The sequence below is a fragment of the Dermacentor variabilis genome, chromosome 11 (genome assembly GCF_050947875.1).
Source record: "Dermacentor variabilis isolate Ectoservices chromosome 11, ASM5094787v1, whole genome shotgun sequence".
Lineage (NCBI taxonomy): Eukaryota > Metazoa > Arthropoda > Arachnida > Ixodida > Ixodidae > Dermacentor > Dermacentor variabilis.
The window spans coordinates 45,941,173-45,965,104 of NC_134578.1; the positions used below are offsets into that span (position 1 = coordinate 45,941,173).

General features: G+C 45.2%; 1 protein-coding gene across 1 annotated transcript; it reads right to left on the reverse strand.

The window, feature by feature from the left end:
• Nucleotides 1-504: 504 nt before the first annotated feature.
• On the reverse strand, nt 505-21,817 carry LOC142563096 (uncharacterized). The gene is made up of 4 exons (XM_075673620.1): nt 21,679-21,817; nt 19,894-19,929; nt 5,979-6,187; nt 505-711 (listed from the first exon to the last, which is right to left on the reverse strand). The coding sequence occupies exons 1-3, from the start codon at nt 21,767-21,769 to the stop codon at nt 6,000-6,002; spliced, it is 315 nt and encodes a 104-aa protein (XP_075529735.1). The 5' UTR covers nt 21,770-21,817; the 3' UTR covers nt 505-711; nt 5,979-5,999.
• Between the last annotated feature and the right edge of the window lie 2,115 nt (nt 21,818-23,932).

A 23,932-nucleotide genomic window follows, 5' to 3' on the forward strand; every position in this document is an offset into this window, starting at 1 on the left:
TTTTTAGATACCAGAAGTGTATTTCAGCTTTCATTGGGTGCTTGAATGGAATTTTGAGCCGTTGTTACATCTGCACATCGGCTTCTGCGCTTGGTATCGGAGCAATTGCCATCCAACAAAGGGAACCTAATTTATCCGATATCTGCTTGTTAAGCATTCCCTCTAAGTTCCGAGGTCACAGATCCAGGAACTTCAACGATTCACGGTGATTTTTATGCCTAGAATTATTGGCTTACTACCGGGGGGCGAATATTCGATGCTTGAAATATCGATCGAATGCTGAAAACTAACTATTCGTCTTCGAAAAAGGATTATTCGGTATTTTTATTTAGTCGATACCAACCCAATATTTTGCAGCAACCAAATATTACAATCTGGTTACTCTGCTCCTTCTGTAAAGAATGTTTTGCAAATGATCCGGAGTGAACAACAACAAATGTTTTGCATAAAAGAAGTTTATATTAGCCCATCTAGTCTAATTACACAAGCTGCGCATACCGCGTCTAAGCATTGTGAGGACCCCAGGCTTGATGTCAAAGCCGTATTCTTTATATGAGGAAAGGCTGGATATGAAATTCAAAGCACTACTTTCTTATGCACGATATTTTATTATGTCAAATTTCGTAGATGGGAATTAATGCTTTCACGTCTTTTCCGAAATATCACATAAAAGTTATGCTTGCTTCAGCAAAAGAAATGACAAAACAATTCCTGTAAAGAAAAGGAAAGTCTGTTAGACTGACAATCGCTGCTCCATCTCGCTCGTCTACAGAGGGGACTTCGGTATTGAGATGAAGGTAATGATAAAATGGTAGGGATTGGAGTTTGCATATGTGAATGCTGTTTTCGGTGGGAACGTTGTAAATGTTGCGGTGGTACCTTCATCCAGCCCGCGTCAAAGGCGAGGTTGCTGTGAGAAGATTCGTCCATTCCGGTGCCGGAATTCAACAAGGGCTCTGTTCCGGAGCACTTTTCTGGACATTTCAAATTCCGCCATATTGTCAAATTCGCCAGCTTTTAAGCTTTGAGTGACCTACACAGCTGCTATGGCCACTCTGATTGGCTCAAAGAGTCAACTGGGTGTAATCTGACAATAAGCATGAATTTGACAAGGTTCGGAATCGCACCCTTGAACATTTCACCATATTACTGATGCTGGGTGCGAGACATGTCACGAACGTTCCATTTCCTGCAGCACGCACTAGAGGGTTCGTACCTTTGGAGGAGGTGCCATAACGTGTACAGAAGAGTAAACACAGGTATCGAAACTGCGTGGAGCACATGTAGCATCCCTTGAACCATGCTGCGATATGATGATGCTGCTGCTGCTGCTGATGATGATGATCGGTTTGGCATTTTAAATGATGCGGTGGCAAATAGTCACCTAGCTTGCTTGAGCTGCCAGGTCCGGCTAATGCAAAATGCTTCTGCTACATGCAACTCCTACATGTCGACACACTTCATGGAATACAACTCAACTGCAATGCAAAATTTGCACATATCCACGCTACGCTGCGCGCAGGTCAAGTTGTTACAAGTGGTACGATATGATGCTAATAGTGGTGATGATTATTTAGTGGCATCCCTTTTGAAACAGGAAGGGGACGAACTGTCACGTAGCCTGCTTCCTTTATTGAAGTGTGCTATACATGTTTTTCATTCCAGCATTTTTCTATACATCTCCTTAATGAAACTATTGACAGCGTGAAGTGACACGAACAACGCATGAAAGACACACGGACAAGTGTGGACCATGTATTTTCCATGCGTAGTGCATGCCGTTTCGCGCTGTCAGTATTTTTTGTATGGAATACCAGCGTGCCCAACGTACCGTCCTTTGAAGCATCTCCGTTATTTTTGTTTTCCTCAAATTCTCAATGCATGATCTGGCAAACAAACTCTCGAAAGTCCCGGGGGTAGGGCACGCGATTTACGCCGACGACATCACCATTTGGTCCATGAGCGGCCCGCTAGGCCCGCTGGAGCAGAATCTACAGCAAGCGCTGGACACCACGAAAACTTTTCTTGCAAACACGAGACTGAAGCTCTCCCCAAACAAATCGGAGCTCCTTCTGTGCAAACAAGGCCCCAGGCTGAGGCCGCCCCTTAGCTCCCTCCCCGTTCACCTACACACCAGGCACGGAGGAAACATCCCCAGGTGTAACACAATCAAGGTCCTGGGCATGGTCATTGGGGCTTACAGCAATGACAACGCGGAGGCACTAAAACGCATCACAGACAGCACCCTCAACTTCACCAGGGTCGTATCATGGGCTGCCAGCAAAAGGGACGGACTGAAAGAGGACAACCGCATGAAAGCATTTCACGCCTTCCTCATCAGCCACGTAACCTACGCCGCCCCCTTCCTCAACTGGAATAAGACGGAGCTGAATAAAATTGATACACTAATCAGAACGGGATTAAAAAAGGTCCTAAGCCTCCCTAGAAACACTAGCACGGAACGACTCCTCCAATTGGGGCTACACAACACGGCAACCGAACTCTTTGAGGCACGGCGAAACTCCCAAATTAGTCGGCTCTCACTCACAAGGGTAGGCATCGAGATTTTACTAGAAACAGGCATACAGCCCCTCTTCATGCCAAGAGATCAATAACCGCTCATCCCATCCCACGAAACATACACCCCACCCACAACGAAGGGCGGAGAAAAGCGAGAGCGAAGGCAATCCTTGACAACATCAAACGTAAGGAAACGCAACTCCTGTTCGTTGACGCGGCCAGATATTGGAATCGAGGGGCCTACGCGGTCTCTGTGGTGGACGCCCATGGTTCACTCGTCAACGGCGCCACGGTAGTTACCAACTTCACCCACGAAGCAGAAGAAATGGCCATCGCGGTGGCCCTTCGAAGCTGCAAAGGTGCGTCAGTCATTTACTCGGACTCAAGAACAGCTATTAGAACCATCTCGTCGGCCCTCGTCTCTAGGAAAGCAGCTACGGTTATCAACACCATCTTCTTCCAAGAAACGGGAGGAGACAATCTCACGTCCCCACAAATCACATGGTTCCCGGCCTGCATGGGCAACATTTCCGGACCTCCTGACCCTAATCTGAACGAGCGGGCACACCAACTGGCGCGAGAGCTCACATTCCGCGTCTGCGGTCCGCCCTCTCGCTTCAGCCCAGCCTTGAGGGACCTAGACAACAAAGACCCGCTGGTATCATACCACGAAATCACTTCAAATGATAGGTTTTCACGAAGAATTTTTCCTCCTCCTCACCCAAGGCTCAAAAAAGCACAGGCCGTCACTTACAGACAGTTGCAGACTAGGACATACATCACACAAACAACACTAAGGAGGATCAATCCTGACCTTCCTACTGGATGCCCACACTGCGGCCACGAATACAACGCCGGACGGTCAATTTTTCAATAATGTCGGACAATGAACTTTTCGATTCATGAGGCACTTAGGGCTTTTGCGTTAAAACATAATAATGAACAAGAGAGATAAGTAAGCGCAAGCAAGCCTTCCATATTTAATAAAGAAAAACAGTCTATGCAAATCCAGTACGTACTACAATGTTGCAAATATAACACAAATCATGCTCAATATAGTGCTATACAGAGAAGCACCTGTGGCAAGTGAGAAGAAGCTATGTAATTTTGCTGTACTACATTTGTGAAGTTATTCTCACTCTTACAATGTGCTGAGTTTCACAAGCCGATGACATTGTGGTGCTTTGGTTTCAGGTTCTTTTTTCTCTCAATTTGGGGCCATGATTATTTTATTTTGGGTAATGCCTTCTGGCCACCCTGTATACGCAATGCTTCATGACTTCGAGCGTACCGGAATCTTGGAAAAACGGTAGCATAATCCTAATTTATAAGAAAGGGAACACCAAAGAAGTGAAAAATTATAGATCGATTAGCTTACTGTCCGTTGCCTACAAAGTATTTTGGAAGGTAATTGCAGATAGAATCAGGAACACCTTAGACTTCCGTCAACCAAAGGACCAGGCAGGATTCCGTAAAGGCTTCTCAATAACAGACCATATTCACACTATCAATCAGGTGATAGAGAAATGTGCTTAATATAACCGACCCTTATATATAGTTTTCATTGATTACGAGAAATTGTTTGATTCAGTGGAAACCTCAGCAGTCAGGGAGGCATTACGGAATGAGGGTGTAGACGAGCTGTATGTAAAAATACTGAAAGATATCTATAGCGGCTCCACAGCCACCGTAGTCTTCCATAAAGAAAGCAACAAAATCCCAATAAAGAAAGGCGTCAGGCAGGGAGATACGATCTCTCCAATGATATTCAAAGCGTGTTTACAGGAGGTATTCAGAGACCTGGATTGGGAAGAATTGGGGATAATAGTTAATGGAGGATACCTTAGTAACTTGCGATTCGCTGATGACATTGCCTTGCTTAGTAACTCAGGGGACGAATTGCAATGCATGCTCACTGACCTGGAGAGGCAAAGCAGTAGGGTGGATCTAAAAATTATTCTGCAGAAAACTAAAGTAATGTTTAACAGTCTCGGAAGAGAACAGCAGTTTACGAATGGGCTGGGGTGCGTTTGGTAGGCATTCTCAGATCATGAGCAGCAGGTTGCCATTCTCCCTCAAGAGAAAAGTGTATAACAGCTGTGTCTTACCAGTACCGGGGCATAGACCGGGAGGCTTACGAAAAGGGTTCTACTTAAATTGAGGACGACGCAACGAACTATGGAAAGAAGAATGATAGGTGTAATGTTAAGGGATAAGATAAGAGCAAATTGTGTGAGGGAACAAACGTGATTTAATGACATCTTAGTTGAAATCAAGAAAAAGAAATGGGAGGGGGGCGTGGGCAGGACATGTAATGAGGAGGGAAGATAACCGATGGTCATTAAGGGTTACGGACTGGATTTCAAGGGAAGGCAAGCGTAGCAGAGGGCGGCAGAAAGTTAGGTGGGCAGATGAGATTAAGAAGTTTGCAGGGGCAACATGGCCAAAACATGGCCACAACTGACCGGGGTAGTTGGAGAAGTATGGGAGAGGCATTTGCCCTGCAGTGGGCGCAACCAGGCTTATTATGATGATGATAATGAATGCTTTCTTACGCATTTCGCTGCGGAATCATGTAATTCAGACAAAAATACAGGGTATTCATTCCCTGACTACTGCACAGGTGATTGTTATGCAGTCATTGTTAGTATGGCAGTCATTTTTGTGTAAAAAAATTTTAAAAATTTCTCAAGAATTAAAAGGGCGTCAATACCACAGGTAAACCCGGTGATCGCGTGACTTGTACAGCATTTGTGCTTCGCATGGTCGTCGGTTTCACATCACACGGACGAAGTCGAAGCTACAGGTGACGCTGGTCACTAAGCGCTGGCGGCCTTGTACGACGCAGGGATGGGGTCAATAAAACTCCACAACGATGAAAACAACTGACAAAAGAAGAAATGCTCTAGTTAAGGACAAATTACGCCGGCATGATATCGCGCAAAAGTAAACGAAAGCATGGCAACGATGGTTCACTAAAACGAGCAAAGGTAGGGCGCCAATGAAGGGTTAACTTTTTGAAACCTGTGAAAGAAGAGAGTCGAGTTTTTCTACAAAGTGGGACCCAGCAACAATCATCGAAGTAAAATCAGTTGAAAGTGAGTAGAAACATCCTAGTATGACGTGCTCTATGACGTGATGCGTCAGTGGCTTTGGGGCGCGAACGTCAGACAATCGAAACTGTTATTCCTGATCAAATTATTCCGCGTGGCCTGCGGTCTGAGCGACCGGAAAGGCGTTAAGCTCATGAGGAGTAATGAAAAAATATTTGCACAGGAACCTAATTGCTGTTGCTTTTTTGAACAATATATACCACCGCGAAGCGTGACAGAGAGATCAGCCAGAAATGCACCACTATTTGTGGGAAAGGGAGGTATTATTCTACGGGATACGTCATTTTTTAACTATTGCTGAAAACTATACAAACAATACACAAGGCAACTGAAAAAAAACCTTACCCACATGTGCATCTTGGCACACTATTTGTCTTCATAGTTTTCATATGTTTTATCCAATCCACAATAGAAAGTACAATCACTTTCAGTCTCGAAATGGTTGCAACCATCACTTGTTCCCACAGTTTGAACGCATTCGTCAGTATTGTTATCATAGTAGTAAAATTCTCGCCGTATGTACGCATTGGTGATGTGTACAGGACAGGTGCACACTGCAATACCAACGTAGGAACGAGTGGCAATTACTATACGAAAAGCAACTCTCAACATACACTTCCTACATTTTCTATATTGAGAAGGCATGTGACGTGAAAGTGTACGACGAAAACAAAGCAAAAATATTCGTGTGCATTCAAATACGTGACGGCGACGCGCGACATCTTGGCCGTCGCGTGACCTGGTCGCTTGTTGATAACTCCATTTCTTCTGGGAGAGTGTTCGCTGGAGGCTATTGAAGGCAGCGGGGGCGCATGGTACGTGACGGCATGCAGCCGCAATGTGTTTTGACGCGTACATATATTTGGCCTAATGTGTCTCTAATGGCTGCAGGACGACCGCAGGAAATCCGCAAACGCGGAATTCACTCGTCGCGGGTTACCGGGGATGCACTTTTGCTGAACAGGCAATTCCCGGCATTTTACAAATTTGATGTCCCAGAACTGCCGACTTGGCTGCGATAGACACCGCCGTTGATGTTTCCGAAGAATTTTAAGTCATCAGGGATTGCTTATGCAGTACTTAAGTACAAAAATGTCAGCGTTATCGCTTGGCGCTACGACCGCGAAACAAAGCCGCAATACCTCATGTTGAAGAGAACATCTCGGAGAGGTGACGAGAGGCCGGGGTAAAAGCACCGGAATGATTTCAATCAATGGCACCGTGCTGGTCTGGAGAAGGGAATCGTAAAAAAGAATAAAACAGAACAGTGTGTAAACACTTGGAGAAGCACAGCAGGAAGTACTAGTATTATCAGGTCATGTGAGAGGCTTGAAGTCCAGTGGTATAATTGGTGGCCCGACAAAATTGAAGAAGCTATGTTTGCTGCCTTTATTACTATCTTTATGGAGCCCATTTATGGATTCTTAAATTAATGCTAACGATTATAGCGTGCAAGTTGTGAATGGTGCTCGTACTTCTATTTTTTTTAAGTAAGAGCTCGTACTTTTCTCGATGTCCTGAACCCGGGATTACATTGGCCGATTACGCGAATTGCATAATGAAATAGCTTTCTTTCTGCGCTACTTGCCCTTCAATGTTTCTCGTAATAAGGCATCTACGTGGCCAAGGAACATTTCCACTGTAACGGAATTCATAGGCTAAAGCATCATGTACAGTAGCGCAAAGGGACGCTACCTGAACGTGCATCATACTACCCTTATGGCTCAGAATCATAAGCCAACAAACACTGCCACCAAGGATAGCATAGGGGACATTACTTGTTCTCAATAAATGAAAATTAAGAAATGATAATATAAAGGAAATGAAAGCGAATGAAAAAACAACTAGCTGCAGGTGGGGAACGATCTCACATTCTTCGCATTACGCCTGCGAAGGTCTTCCAATTCAACTACTGCGGCGCCGTTTCCCCATCCACTTTCTTGGGTATTTATGTTTCCTAGTAGAGCCCTGGAAGTGTTAGCCAGCGCCAACACTGACAAACATTGGCGGCGGATGTGGAGCATCCTTGCTGCCGTAGGCATGAGGAGAACGGGATCGTTTTGCGTGTTCTTCTAACCTCAGAAAGGTCAATGATTCCCCAAACAATGCGTGATACTTCCTCAAAGAGTCCTGCTAAGCTAGCCTCTCACGAATCGTCGTGGCCTTGAAGCCAACAACTGAGCAACATTCGCCAAAATACGGCTAAGTAGGAAAAAAGAAAGCTTCGCTTTAGAAGCAATCCGCTTGCTGGGACTACTCCTATGCATAGTAAATCTCGATCTTTTTTATGATTCTTTGAGTGACTGTGAATGCTGAGCTTTCTATACAAGGATTGTGCAGAAAGACACAGTAATTGTTACATCGCTCCGCACAGACATGACGAAGTGATTATTTTTTCAAATGCGATCGATGAACTGCGAATAATGTTGAATTGCTGGCAGCCTGTTCACTAACGTTATTATTATTGTGAGGGTGCGAATTAGGCAAATGTTGCAACATGTAAATGCCATGAAAAGGCGATATTTCCAGAAGAACATGCATCGCGTGTTGTTTTTCTGGGAAAGAAAGAAAGCGCGTGAAATATAAAAAAATATCATAGGTCTACTTGTCCGTAGATCCATCAACAAGCTCAGTGAAAAAGCAAGCTGTTGATCAGTTGTTGGGCCGAGTGGTGACTATAACAGAATGCGCGTTCTTTCTATGCACGACGTGCCAATAGCTGCCAGCAATTATTCCTTAATAATTTCAAGTAAACGCGCTGCGTTGCCCAGTGAGCCCTCATCTTTAAGTGTATAAGTTAAAAGTGTTCTGACTAATGAAGTCGTACCTTGAAATTATTTGCAAGTGTAACATTGACATTGTTCAGACACGTGTGAGCGACTCAAGCGTGCATTTTCAGATAGACGAAATAATTCATCCCCAAAGGTGCTTCATGGTCAACGTTCTTGCGGCTCGACTAGATGGGCCTCTTTGTTGGCCTATACTCCTGTGTGTTATCTTTGCCGAGGAAACTAAGAATGGAAGAACTTATTGGGCAATTATGAATGCTTGTCAAAGGTTGTAACCTGATGGGATGCTGCAAAAAAGACCATGGCAATCACCAAATAAGCTTCAGATATAAAAGTCGCATTGCGGAATGTAAGGTCAAATTCACAAAGCTTTCAGTTCTGAAGTGTTCTTTGCCATTCGTCGGCCGCCTTCGCTAATGATATGCCGAGCACCAGTATCGGCTAAAAATTTCCCTTGCGAACAATTAATGTGAAATAACTAACGGGCATTGAAGTGCATGTTTCCTTAGCTCAAGCATAGAACTTACTTTGCTCACGGTCGTCATTTTGTATCAGAGAAGATTCCTGATCTGCAGCCTACGGTGAATGCCCCCGTTTGTGTCAGCCATGGAAAAAATTCGGTCAAGATCAGTGAAGCAACGCTGGTTTTCTGTGTTAACGCAAACCTTCCCTTTCTTCCTGAGCCTGGGATGAATTCTGGAATGCGTTCCTCCCTTGCGCTAAGCATTACCATTTGTACTAAGTGGACCACTACGGAAAGAGGAGACTTCTTGAAGAAATTAAAAAAAAGTGTAAGCAGTGACGCCCTTGCCAGTGAGCTTTACAACGTATAGAAGTACGAATTAATACTGAGCCCCATTGCGAGGCTGGAACAGTGAATCTTGTCATAGAGGTGCGAATTGAACTTTCTGATTCCTTAGCAAAAAAACTTGAGGGTCTTGCTCACTAAAAATCTTTTCAAGTTGCTCAAGAACAATGCCATTGAGCGGGTGCGTTTGCTGAAAACAGAGAATGGCGAATATGTCTTGAACGCGAAAGGAGGCCTTTGTTTTTCTTTCCTTTCCCTATAGTAGTCAAACGTTCGTTGTATGATTTCACAGGAATCTCTTAACAAATAAAACACAAGCTGAGCGAGCAGACGCTTTTCAAGAAATTTCATGAAGAGTATGAAATAACGGTGCATGTATTGCGGTTCCCGTTCCCCTTCACCCATTAAAGAAAGATAAAGCCCTATGGGTAAACAGTACTCCACGCATTACTGCAGAGCGATTTCTGATCGTATAGGTGTTTTATGCCTTGATTCTGCCTCTATTTTAGTGTTTTATGTCCTGTTTTTCTAAGCACCGGTTAATGGTTAAGATTTCAGTGAGACCGACTAGGAAGATGCAGAAAAATTTCAGGGAGCCATTGTGTTCCCATTGCCACAGCTGCTCCTCCGCACTGTCATGCGCAATGGGCTATAGCTGCAAGAGAAAACTGTATTGGAGACAACAGCGGAAGCTAATCTATGATTACCGTTAAAGGGGTTTAGGGACTGTTAATGAATGTGTGATGGGGTGTAATGTTAAAACAATTTTTTGTCAAGCTTCACTGCCTTGAGACCAGGAACACTTTTATGTCGCTTCACAGCGTGTCACCTGCAGCAAGTCTTGCCTCGTGTTCAGCTGCTGAGAGACATTGCAGTTTTTGCCGCTGATGGCAGAAAACTGTTACGCAGGGTATTAAAATAGAATCCATTCTACTGGTTCTGACGAATGCAGGGTATCGCTGTTTTACTTTGATGGCTTCATCCCAGTATTACCATGTCCTCTACTGCTTTCAAACCATGCAGCATCTGCATGAAATTATTAAAGCGAGTCTTTCATTGTAGAAACTGGCTAGAGTGAGGTGACTCTTACTATAGCCGTAGCACTATGTTGACGGGCATCAGCAGTCGATGCACAGCCTGTGTAATAGCAAATTGTTCCCTCTTAAGGCGAAAGTTTTAAGTGACTCATTGCAATAGCTCATACATAAAAAAATCCATGAGCCACTCCACTCTGTCAGTGTGGATGACTAGCGGAGCTGTTTAGCGCACGACACAGAGGAGACCCCGAATACTGAACAAAGGTACGAACATATTCTGTAATATGTGGTTACCGTCGCGATATAGTACGTACGCACATTTGCCTATCACCTCTGTTATTAAATGGGCCCGTCCCGTAAGATAATGAATGGTTCACACCCCCGAAAACGCGGCCTCCCCATTGTGACGACAGAAGTGAAATTCTACGCTGGAAAGTTGAGCGGCAACAGAGCCAGCTGTGGAAGACGAATACGCCCGAGCCATTGCTGCTGATGATAGTGTTTTGCACGCGGATCCAGCTGCGGAAGACGACGACCACGACGAACGCGCGAGCAGTGGCAACAATGCGTTTGCGCTGTTAGTGTAAAACATACATTTTGAAAAAAGTTGAACAAAACATTTTTTCAAAAATATCTGTTCTTACCATTGTGCCTGAGACCTCTTTAGGTTCCACGTGTGACAAGGATAGTTCAAGGCACATGACCAGTCCCCGACACCACAGGGCTGTGTGCCCTTGAGCTTGGACCCTTTCTGCACATCATCCGAGTCGACCCGCATGGTGATTTGTTTTTGTCAACATCTCGGACACAGTTATTTACAGGTCCTAGCAATAGACAGTTTCGCTGTAAAACACGGCGTCTAATCAGATGGTAACAATAATATCATCACCAGCAATGGCTCCTACCCTCGTAAGCAATGGCTCATACTGCCGTAAACAGCAAACATAAAATGGCTTATAACCCATTAAGGAAGAAGTTACAAGCTCTCAGCAAAGTGAAGTGAACAGTGCATACATTCATTGAAATCACCCATACAACACACCGAACAGCATACACTTTAATAAAAAAGCTGAAAACAAGCATCTGAAACATCAATAAAGCATTACATACCCCTCTCGGAAGTACGCTACTGCAGAGGATACTCGCCAAGCGAGAAACGAGGTGCGACGTACGAAGCGGCCGGAGCAAGGCATTGCTCCGCGAGTGCTGCTGTCCCATGCTGAGAGGATTCAACGGAATGTCGAAACGAACCATCGTTGGCGCGAGTCTGACCCCGTCATATGACTGCCCGAAAACGCAGCTAAGTGTCCATAACGAGCCGAAGAAGCAGAGCTGCGAAAGAAGTGACGCGACTAATGCACTACCAAGTGTGCAGCAGGCTTTCGCCTTCAAGTGTTACAACAGTGTAGCATACTGCCGAGCTTCGTTTCCTGGTTGCATCGTGCCAGAAAAAGCGTCCAGCACGTGATAGCGAGGTCCTGGGATCGAATCTTGTTGTGGGGACGTTTTAAAAAGTGACTGCATTATTCTTGTCTTCTGTGATCAATGCATTTTACCGGTGCTTAGATATGGGGCAGTGACTTGGAGACTTACAAAGAAACTTGAGAACACGTTAAGCACCGCACAAAGAGCAATGGAGCGAAGAATGCTAGGCATAAGTTAAGAGACAGAAATAGAGCATTTTGGATCACAGAGCATGTGGGTATACTCGATAATTTAATTGACAAGAGAAAAAGATAGAGCTGGGAAGGTCATGAAATGCACAGGCTAAATAACCGTTGGACCGTTGGGGTTGCGAACGGGTACCAATAGAAGGGAAGCGCAGTCGAGGACGACAGAAGACTAGGTGGGGCGATGAAATTAGGAAATTCTACGGCGCCAGTTGGGATCGGTTGACGCAGGACCGGGGTAATTGTAGATCGCAGGGAGAGGCCTTCGTCCTGCTGTGTACGTAAGCTGGGCTGATAATGATGGTCGTTCTTTTGTGTTATGCTTCATCCTTACGCCTTACATGGAGGACTCTGGCCAAGCTGAGCGAAGCGACCCGTTGCGTAGCCTATGGATAGTGGATGTGGGACTTAGGGGGATGCCAGTTTAGTGTCCACAGACCATCCAATAATGGCGCGTTGTTACTTTGTCACTATGGGGCCCTGTGAGACGTTCCAGCCCGGTCATTGACTAACAACACTCTGTGCACATAAATTGCAATTGAATAAAAAAGTGTCCCACCTATTTAGAAATGAGGGAGCCCATCAAATTAGTGTACAGACTAGTATTACGGCACCTTCACTATCGTGAGCGCCTTCTGTTTAAGCCTTGCTGAACATTCCCGGCCGTAGCTGCTGGCTCGGTGGTTTCTGCTGCTGTTTTCCTGCCGAATATCTCGCGCACAGAACACCACTACCATAATTACTACTATGTGCTCTATAGGCTACTGGACTTCTATTCTACGTAGCTACTGAAGGCTAAAACAGATAACTCAATATTCGTATGCAACAAATATACGTCATAAAGAGAACGATTCCGTTAAAAAAGACAACCTTTCTAACTTTCTATGCCTACTTTCCTAACCAAGAAGCCACAATTGCAAGTATACTTAAATCGTGGCAATGTCAACTGCCTCTTTGACGTGAGCGTGGCGTGCTGCTGATTATGGTTTCTATAAAATGGCACATAGCCATAACAGGTATTTCCAAAGTGGGCGGTAGAATTAAAATTATTAAGAAAACACACTGACCGGCCGAAGTATAAGAGCAAGAACATTGCACTTATTGTTTTGTTCGGGCCTCCTTCCCTTCTTTATGGAAATAAAACTGACATCGAAATTGAACTGAAGAAGTACAAGGCGCTATATAACAGTTTGAAATCGTCTACATTATGCAAATATTACTCGGCAGTTTTAGAGACAATCTAACGGACTTTTTCAGCACAATTTGGCAACCATTGAGTGACCCATTTTTCTTCGTTTAGCGACACCCTAAACAAACTTGTCGGTACTCTTTATAGTTTATGTCAATAATAACCATGTGTAAACAGCCGGCCAACAAAGAATATAATACATAAGTCACTCGGCAGATATCAAGTATTCTTCGTTGAAGGATCGCAATGTTATTTTTATAAGTCACTGTGCAGGTAACAAAGGCCACGTTGCAATGTCACTTTGAATGCCAGGCTGTGTGCCCCTGGCTCTGCGAAAATTCAGCTTTTTCGCCGATCCCGTGTCTCATATTTTTCGGGTCGCGACCGTTCCTGGAGTTTATCCTGGAGCCATTGCCGTGGTCGCTCCAGGGAACGATCTGCTTCCATGGTTCGCTTCGAGCCGGGAAGCTGGTGCAGGTCAAGATCAAGCGCCCGGGGACATGATCATCAGCATCAGGTGGTCTACAAGGAGGGCCGCCCCACTTGGGCAGATCGTGTCCGTGGAGGACCATCAGAGGTGATGTCGAGGTCGCTGCCAGAGCATGATGATCATCATCATCATCATCAGCCTGGTTACGCCCACTGCAGGGCAAAGGCCTCTCCCATACTTCTCCAACAACCCCGGTCATGTACTAATTGTGGCCATGCCATGCCTGCAAACTTCTTAATCTCATCCGCCCACCTAACTTTCTGCCGCCCCCTGCTACGCTTCCCTTCCCTTGGGATCCAGTCCGTAACCCTTAAAGACCATCGGTTATCTTCCCTCCTCATTACACGTCCTGCCCATGCCCATTTCTTTTTCTTGATTTCAACTAAGATGTCATTAACTCGTGTTTGTTCCCTCACCCAATCTGCTCTTTTCTTATCCCTTAACGTTACACCTATCATTCTTCTTTCCATAGCTCGTTGCGTCGTCCTCAATTTGAGTAGAACCCTTTTCGTAAGCCTCCAGGTTTCTGCCCCGTAGGTGAGTACTGGTAAGACAGAGCTATTATATACTTTTCTCTTGAGGGATAATGGCAACCTGCTGTTCATGATCTGAGAATGCCTGTCAAACGCACCCCAGCCCATTCTTATTCTTCTGATTATTTCCGTCTCATGATCCGGATCCGCCGTCACTACCTGCCCTAAGTAGATGTATTACCTTACGACTTCCAGTGCCTCGCTGCCTATTGTAAATTGCTGTTCTCTTCCGAGGCTGTTAAGCATTACTTTAGTTTTCTGCAGATTAATTTTTAGACCCACTCTTCTGCTTTGCCTCTCCAGGTCAGTGAGCATGTATTGCAATTGGTCCCCTGAGTTACTAAGCAAGGCAATATCATCATCAGTTACTAAGGTATTCTCCATTAACTTTTATCCCCAATTCTTCCCAATCCAGGTCTCTGAATACCTCCTGTAAACACGCTGTGAATAGCATTGAAGATATCGTATCTCCCTGCCTGACGCCTTTTTTTATTGGGATTTTGTTGCTTGCTTTATGGAGGACTACGGTGGCTGTGGAGCCGCTATAGATATCTTTCAGTATTTTTACATACGGCTCGTCTACACCCTGATTCCGTAATGCCTCTATGACTGCTGAGGTTTCGACAGAATCAAACGCTTTCTCGTAATCAATGAAAGCTATATATAAGGGTTGGTTATATTCCGCACATTTCTCTATCACCTGATTGATAGTGTGAATATGATCTATTGTTGAGTAGCCTTTACGGAATCCTGCCTGGTCCTTTGCTTGACAGAAGTCTAAGGTGTTCCTGATTCTATTTGCGATTACCTTAGTAAATAGTTTGTAGGCAACGGACAGTAAGCTGATCGGTCTATAATTTTTCAAGTCTTTGGCGTCCCCTTTCTTATGGATTAGGATTATGTTAGCGTTCTTCCAAGATTCAGCATGATGATAGTTTGGAAAAAATCACGATATTAGAACGCCAGAATGCGGCCATGAGAAAGAGCATTAATAGGCTAATGGCTGGGATAGCAGAGATTAAGGGCGCTAGGAACTCGCAACCCACAGCTACCGTCAACGCGGAAATTCTAGAAGTCCCGATGGCCGAGGGTAGCGATGGGTCACGACCACCGAAAAAGAGGGCGATAGCTTGTGATCAGGAGAACGTGTCACGTAAAGCTAAATCAGAGGTGCGTGAGATGTTAACCACTCTCAGCGAAAGTGTGAAACAGTTAGGTGATAGGATCACTGAGATGCAAAGCAAGATAACGACCTTAGAAGCAAACACCAACCAACGGTTGGCCAAAATGGAATCCTTTCTCGAGTTTGTTGTGGGCCCGGTAACGCTACCAAACCCACCGATACGTCTTTCTGACCCAACAGCTAGCAACGTAGCCCCGATTCTAGCCCCACCTAGGGTCGGTGTTGAGCTAGTAAGAGATGGCTCCGCCCCTTGAGACATTCCGAATTAGGCAATGGAACTGTAGAGGCTGCTCTTGGAAGAAGGCTCCCCTACAGCAACATCTACGCAGTTGTGAAAAGATGCCCCAGGTTATCTTACTACAGGAAACCCTCTCGCCTGGCATCTCGATGACTGGGATTTGCTCGGTCGCCGTGCAGTCGGGAGGAGGGGGTATGTACTCTCTTTAGTAAGAAACTCACTCCTGTGAGACATGATCTCAAATTGGCTGGTAGTAATATTGAGTATATTATGGTAGAGGTCATACCTGGTCGGGTCAACCGAGGCGGCATATATGTTCTTAACACATATGGTAGTCCCAACGAGAAAAGGCAACAATTTAAGACTCTGCTCCGCAAGGCCGTAGACATGGCAGGCTCAAGCCTTCTTATTGTCGCAGGGGAGTTTAATGCCCCGCTTCATGTCTGGGGTTATAAATATGATACCAATAAGGGTAAGCATCTCTGGCAGAATGCCATGGATCTGGACCTGACGCGGATCACTGACCCTAACTTTCCAACCCGAATCGGGACACTCACGTGCAGAGACTCTACCCCCGATCTCATCTTCGTCAAGAACGTGACTGAGGCCAAATGGAATAACTTGGCTGAGAACCTTGGTAGTGACCACTATATTTGTGAGGCACAGCTTCCTATCGTGGGTAAAAAACAGCGCGAATTCACGTACACGGACTGGGATAAATTCCGCAAGCTTCGGGAGGAGAGGCCTCCCTCAGATTCCCGACCTACCATAGAGAAATGGATGGTTCAGGTCCAAGAGGACGTTCGGCGTGCAACCTCTAAGATCTGCACCGACCTTCCTGTTGAGAAAATGGATAGCAGGCTAGCCCATTTGTTAGAGTCCAAGCAGTCCATTCTCAGCAGATGGAAGTGTCAACGTCTTAATCGTAGGCTACGCAAAAATATATCTGAGATTAACAAACACATTGAGGAGCATTGTGTAACCCTCTCTAAACAGCAGTGGGACGAGGTTTGCAATTCGATAGACGTCCAAATGCGCAATGGTAAAACTTGGAGCTTGCTTAAGCATCTGCTTAACGACACCAATACTAAGTCTAATCAGAGGCATGTCATTGGTAGAACCATACATGAGGCCGCACGAATGACCTCCGAGGTCGAATTAATCCGCACGCATGCTAACAAATATCTCCCAGCCGGCTCAGGGCGGTCTCCTGTACATCTCGATTACCAGGGCCAGGCCAATTTCTACCTGGATGCAGAGTTTGGCGTTGAGGAGATTCGTAGCGTTCTACATGGACTCAATGGTAGATGCGCACCAGGGCCGGATGGCATCTCCAACAAGGCGTTGCGAAACTGGATAAAAAATCAATCGCATGCCTCACAGACAACATTAATGAAATTTGGAGAAATGGAACCGTCCCATTACCTTGGAAGACAGCTCTCGCAGTACTCATCCCCAAACCTGGTAAAACACCTAGCGTTGTCAACTTGAAGCCCATCTCGCTTACATTCTGTGTGGGTAAGGTAGCGGAGCACGCGTTCCTGAATCGACTCTCCCGGTTCCTGGAGAATAACGACATTTACCCCCATAGTATCATAGAATTCCGACCAGGTCTATCCACACAAGATACCATGAAACTGATTAAGCATCGAATCATAAACAACGACTCCAGCGACACTCGAGCCATTTTGGGACTTGATCTTGAGAAGGCCTTCGACAGCGTTCTACATTCGCATATCCTAGCCTCGATATCTCGGCTCAATCTGGGTGAGAGGTTTTATAACTGTGTTAGATCACTCCTTTCGGATAGGAAGGCTACCCCCTGGGTGGCCGATCTCGAATCACAACTGCTGGAACTTGGCGAGAGGGGCACCCCACAGGGGTCAGTCATTTCCTCCTGTTTATTCAATATAGCCATGGTTGTCCTGAGCAGAAAGCTTCTCGAGATTGAAGGCATCGAACACACTATGCATGCTGACGATATAACTATATGGTGCACAGGAGGCAATGACGGTCAGGTTGAGGGAGCCTTACAGGAGGCAGTAGACACTATTGAAACCGATCTCGAACCCACCCGTCTCAGATGCTCCCCCTTGAAGTCGGAACTTTTGATGTATAGTCCCAAGAAACGCGGTCCATGGCCGAAGGGATGGACATCGTTAGAAGACAGAGACAGTAACTTCTATACAAGAAAAGGTTGCCGTATACCCAGGGTCGATTCAATCAAGGTCTTGGGCCTGATCGTTGAGTCAGGGGGTACAAATGGCAAGACTACACGCAAGCTAATTGCTAAAACTGAAAGTGCTGTTCGTTTAGTTCGGAGGGTATCAAATCAGCATCATGGACTCAAGGAGGATAACCTCAACGGCATGCCTTCGTTCTGTGCCACTTTAGATACGTGGCAGCCATGCATCGATGGAAACGGGCAGAGCGGATAAAATGAATGCACAGCTTAGGAAGATTACCAAGCGGGTTCTCGGGTTACCCGTATACACTTGTACAGAGCGCTTAATGAAGCTTGGCATTCATAACACTCTTGAAGAGATTGCAGAGGCCCAGGAGCGCGCACAGCTAACTCGCCTCACAACAACAAAGGCAGAGAGATCCATCTTGCAGAAACTCGGATATCACTCTGATAGAGTAGCGGAGGAGTTGTTTGACGCTCCTCCGTCGATTCGTGAGAACATTACGGTCGCGCCAATACCTAGGAACATGCACCCCGATCATAATCGCGGTAGGAGGAGGGCAAGGGCGGCCAACCTCCTTAGGCAAATACACAGTGATAAGCGACAGGTCAGCTTTGTGGATGCCGATGTCGGGCGTTCACCATCGTCACTGTTGATGGTCGGCAAGAATCCCCAATGCTGCCTCGGTTCGGACGAGGGACGCTGAAATAGCTGAACAAATGGCTATTGCACTAGCCCTGCTGCATAGCTCACGGGATGTCATCTGTAGTGATTCAAGATCTGCAGTCAGAGCATTTGAAAAACGCAGCGTTTCCAAACAGGCCCTCAGATTTATTGGGTGCAAGGCAATCACGCACCACTTCATTTATTGGTTTCTGGCCCGTCAGGGTCAGATAAAGGGTGCTCCTCCCCAACCTCAACGAGTCGGCTCACGGGGCTGCGCGTGAACTTGCCCACCGCGCTAACCTCGACCAATCGGAAGCTGACTTCCCAGAGAACAGGGACACGCCCTCCACCTACATCGAGATTACTAAACACTACTATCTCAGCCGTAGAACCTACTTTGTTCCTCATCCGCGCCTCAATAGAGCTCAAGCATTAACGCTCCGTCTACCACAAACGAATACCTATCCCAATCCGTCGCTCTTACATAAAATCTATCCGGATGCTTACACCAACGCTACCTGCCACGATTGTGGAGATATAGACACGTTAGACCATATGCTCTGGCGGTGTGCCCGGTCACGCTCTATCATCGCTAACAGCTCGGCCAGATGGGAGGTGGTTCTCCGCAGCCCTCTTCTGGCTGACCAACTCTGGGCTGTCCAGCAGGCCCACGATGCGGTCGAGAGGCTCGTCCTTCCGGTTCGCACGTGGGAACGGCCCGCTTCGTGAAGACTCACGATCTGCAGGACTTCTTCAATGTTTCACCATACCATACCAAGCGCAGATATGTATTTCTTGAATTTTTGCGTGACTGTTGCCTGCGCAGTCAGAAATTTATTTTAACTGATAACCTATACTTATCGTGAAATAGATTGCCAAAATGTAAAGCCTTTTTCTTCCGTTCTTGTCAATAGCTTGATTGGCCAGGAGAGCACGCCTTTCGGCTAAGGCTGAAGTGGTTCTGGACTCCGGGCTCCACCCCCGACCGAGGCCTGTCGGCTGGCAGTGACGTGGTGTGATTTTCTATATTGTTACGATGAGGTGTGTTTATTTAAAGATTATTTGATTAAAAGGGGCGGCGCCGACAGCGAGCCGCTGCAAAGACAAGCGCACTTCATTATCCTCTTCTTCTCTTCTCTCTATAGCTTTAGCGTAACAATATATAAAAACGAAAATTTGGGCGAGTTTGTGAGAATATATACTTAGCTTGAAGTGCCAAAAACACACACAAGGACAGATGAAAGGAAGGCCAGACAGGACGAGCGCTAACATGAAACGAAAGTTTCTTCTCTGAAAACCATGGGTATTTATCTGTCGACGCTGATCATAAACAAAATACAACACTGTTCAAGCGTGCTCCAGAACTCGTCCAAAAATGTAAATGCAATCTTGACATGGCTACGCATAGCCCTGTCATGATTGAATTTTGCAATCCTAAGCTATCAATAATGCTAAACATAAATAGACTTACTCTCCGGGTAACGGCAAATGTCGTCCTTCCGGCACGCTGAAAAAAAAAGAAAACTGGAATTTGTGAATTTTTGCGCACACTTTTATTTGTAGTCCATGCACATGGAATTCTTCAAACGTTGGTAAATATAAATTATTAGGAAGAACGCTTCTAAAGATTTTTTCTCGCTGTGTTATGACCCTGATAAGTAGGTATGCCAATGTTTTCGTGCTGTGGCAATAGCGACAAAAAAAAGAAGAAAAATCACTCTGTGCTTGCTTGAGTTTACCATGTGAAAACGCCAATTTCACCGGAACATAGTTCGTGACGAAAAGGCTGCGGTGCTGTGCGAGCTACCGTTTAAAGCAGCAGAACCTTTTCTCACCTAGAACGGCAACTTTTCAACTGTTGCGGAACTTCGAAGCGTTCGTACTCCCTGCCGACACTTCTACGTGTTCCACTAAGCCACATCTGATGTGCCCGCACTTTCTGACCCGCTTCAAATAAACGCTCTCTTATTTACACTTCAGAACATGGACACAAAATATAACGCTTGATCGTAGGCTTGTAGTAAAGGTCTACAACGCCTGTGGAAAAATGCTGAGATTACTACGTAATTCACAGCTGGTAGGAATGTTTTATAATCACCGAAGTTTCAGATGAAGCCCACATTATTCTTGCCTGTGTTTACCTTCAATCAAAACTGTACTTCTGAAACAACCCACTATGCGAAGCCTGTTAGAGCATCGAAGGGCACTTATTCTAATTTCTGTAGTTACCAGTGAGAAGCCCACGACCCAGCACACATTTTAAAACTTTGCCCACAGTGCAATACCTGCGCTAAACTTTATTCTGCTGGCCTGAATGTTCTTTCAATGAATTTAAATCGATATTACGAATGGACATTCTTCCCGCCAGGTAATCAAATAACAGCGTTTTTTGGAAAACAGAAGATTCAGGGCTAGAGCATGCGGTCATCACGATCCGGCTTGTATTATGCTATTCAGTTTTGTTGTGGACTTGTGAGCAGGCTCAAAGTGGTTGGGGTCCATGGCCAGGGACTTTCGTCCTCTAGAATCCTACTATCTCACCCCCCCCCCCCCCCCGCCTTCAATTCGAGATTGAGTAAAGAATCAACGAATTCACACGTGTAGCACAGTTATGAATGCACCTGGATTGCGTAATTGAAGAAATAAGCGTAATAATAAAAAGACGGACGAAATAACAGTAACAGGTTGGATGCTTTCTTCTGTCGGTACTCTTAATGCTACGATTATCGCGGCAAGTATGAACCGGCTAGCGCAAGAAGTTCAGAGAAAGTGTTTAGCAGTTCGGATGGTGCTTTTGAAAAAGGGCAACTTTAATACCGCATCAGTAAACGCTTTGAGGTGTAATACGCCCACGGGTTCACTGTTGCCGTCTGTTTTATATTATATTAATTCCGACTTTCTCTTAAAACAGCAAGTCCATAATGCATATTTTATCGAGCAGAAGACAGCTGATAAAACATATGTTGCGGGAAGCAGGTTTTTGCATGCAGCTTGTCTCTTTTTCTTAGGAAATCACTTTTACAGACCAGGAGACCAGGCCACTTTGATGCCGTAAGGGCTGCCTTAGCCAGGCTTTCATGACATGAAGCCGACTGCCTCATCCTCCATAGTCCTGCCAGACTATCCAAAGTTTAGCATGTATAAGGACAATATTGTTTTGGGGCATTAAGATCTGCAAAGCCTATGTGTATGAATATACGCGAGAAATGTGTACCACATGTGCACACAAGAAATTCAAACATGATGGGTAACTTACAGTATTCACTAATATTAAATCCCTCGGCAACTAGCAGAAGGCCCAGCGTCAAAGCCGTGAGCACGACGACTGTTGTGTTGCACATCTTCATCAGCTAAACGTGAGAGAAATCTGTACGCCGTCTTAAATAAAAGCGAAGTGTGACTAACTGTGACCTATATTAAAGTGTATTTGCTCAAGTGTCAAAGAAAAAGAAGAACAATGGCTGAAGAAAAGACGAACACAATTGAATAAATACTGATATTGCTGAGAAAATTTTCTTTTGAATTTTATCTACTTCCCTATTTGAATTGTGGCAATCGCCCCGGTTAGTGATGATCTCTTCAGAACAGCGCCCCTGCAGTAAGAATCAGCTTACTCCGCGTGAGCAGTTTTAAAAGAACATCCTTGAGTCAGTTGTCTTTCTTTATTGCCAGACTGGGACTTGCAGTCGTTACTTCCTTGTATGAATACCACTCCAAGATATTTTCCCTTCCGGAACTTTCTCGCATGACATTCTAATTTGGAAATGGCACCAATGAAATGAAAGTATGGCATTTCCTTGGAAGAAAATCGATGTTCCTTTACTGTGTATGTATTGAACATTTTAGTTAAACTATATAATGCGCTTCTGTCACATTTAGTTAGCCGTTGAAAGAAATTAGACGTACACGATAAAATTTTCATTCTAATGTGAAATTCGAGGGGCTCTATGGTGCTCGACAAGTGCCAGCATGCCTCCAAATAAAGGGCCGATTACAGCGTTTGTATTCGGTATTTTTATCGTAGGCTTTGTAGCCTGCACAAAACGTAGAAGAGAAAACAGGATGTTTTTTTTCTGTCCAGCGTCTGCTAATCAGCCCAATATGTGACAACTGACTCTCCCGTAAATTTTCGTGGATTATGATTTGATAAGCGCTACAAAGTGAAATGGCAAAAAACGATGCATTAAGCTTATAGCAACCAACTGAATTTAACAAAGGAAATAATAATCTTACCTCCATAGCATGCTTAGGGCGCAGCACCTCGTCTCGACCTACTAGACAGAGCGATTATTGGAAGGTTCCTCGATGCCGAACAAACTGTGGTCTTCAAATGCTGAAACATTCACTCCCCCATATACGAAACAAATTAAATTTTTCATTAGAGGGATTGTGCCTTCTTTCGCGACAGGATATATCCATTCTTTTTTTACTGACATGATGTATTTCTTTTTGTGTTTCTTTGGTGCAAAAAATGCGGCATAAAATCCTGCATTTTTACAATTCTTTAATTTTGTTCTCCTCGAGGAGTTTAAATCTTTCTGCATTTTTCGGTTTTGTATATATATTCCTTATTGTGCCAATTTCACTATGTATTTATGTGCCTATTTACTTGTTTTCATGAGTAAGAATGCTGTCACTTTTCTTCCTTCTATTGCTGGGATGTGGGGCCAGTCAAACTGCGTGTATATCGCAGCTTTTTCCCGCATTTCACACCACACATTGTATCATTACCTCGTGTATCAATACGTAAACATTCAAACATTGTGGTGAAATAAACTACAACTCCAAGTCCAACATAGGATTCAAAACACGACTTGCTCGCCCTTATAGAGTCTGCAGAAGGTAGTTGAATTTTACCTCTGTTCTCCCTTTGCTCACCACTATCACCATCCGCGAATTTTGCGCCGCCTATGGAATAAAGCCTTATCCCAGAACTCAGTTATTTCCTTACTCACAGCACCTAAATATGCTGCTCTAGGCTACATTTTATTTTGTTGGAGTCTATGCCTTTACTGCAGGCGTTTACTGGCTTCTATACCTTTACTGCAGTAGTGAAACCTTAGCGGTAGTGAAATGGTAGAGCGTCCGCCTTGTATGCGGGAGGTACTGGGTTCGAAACCCGGTGTTGCCGCAAATCCACCAATATTTTCTAATGCGTAGAGGTATACCTTGACATGACGTGTGGTAGGCGCACGAATGCCGTCACCGGATACCTACCGGTGAAACACGTACTAGCGCGTTCCCGACCAGGTGCTCGCCAACTATCGGATTGTCAGACGCTGGGAAGGACACCCAGCTATTGAGGAGACTGGCGGCTTGGCGTCACCAGACAACTTTTTCTGAGTTGTGTGGCGCTTTGTTTGTCATGGTTCTTGCACAGCAAGCATAGAGGTCTTCATGAACTTCTACCAAACAACACCCCCTTTAAACCCAGACGTCTAGGCGGAGAAATACTTGTGTTCTTTTAGGAAACGTGGGTATAAGGTGGTGAGAATCGAACCATGCACTTG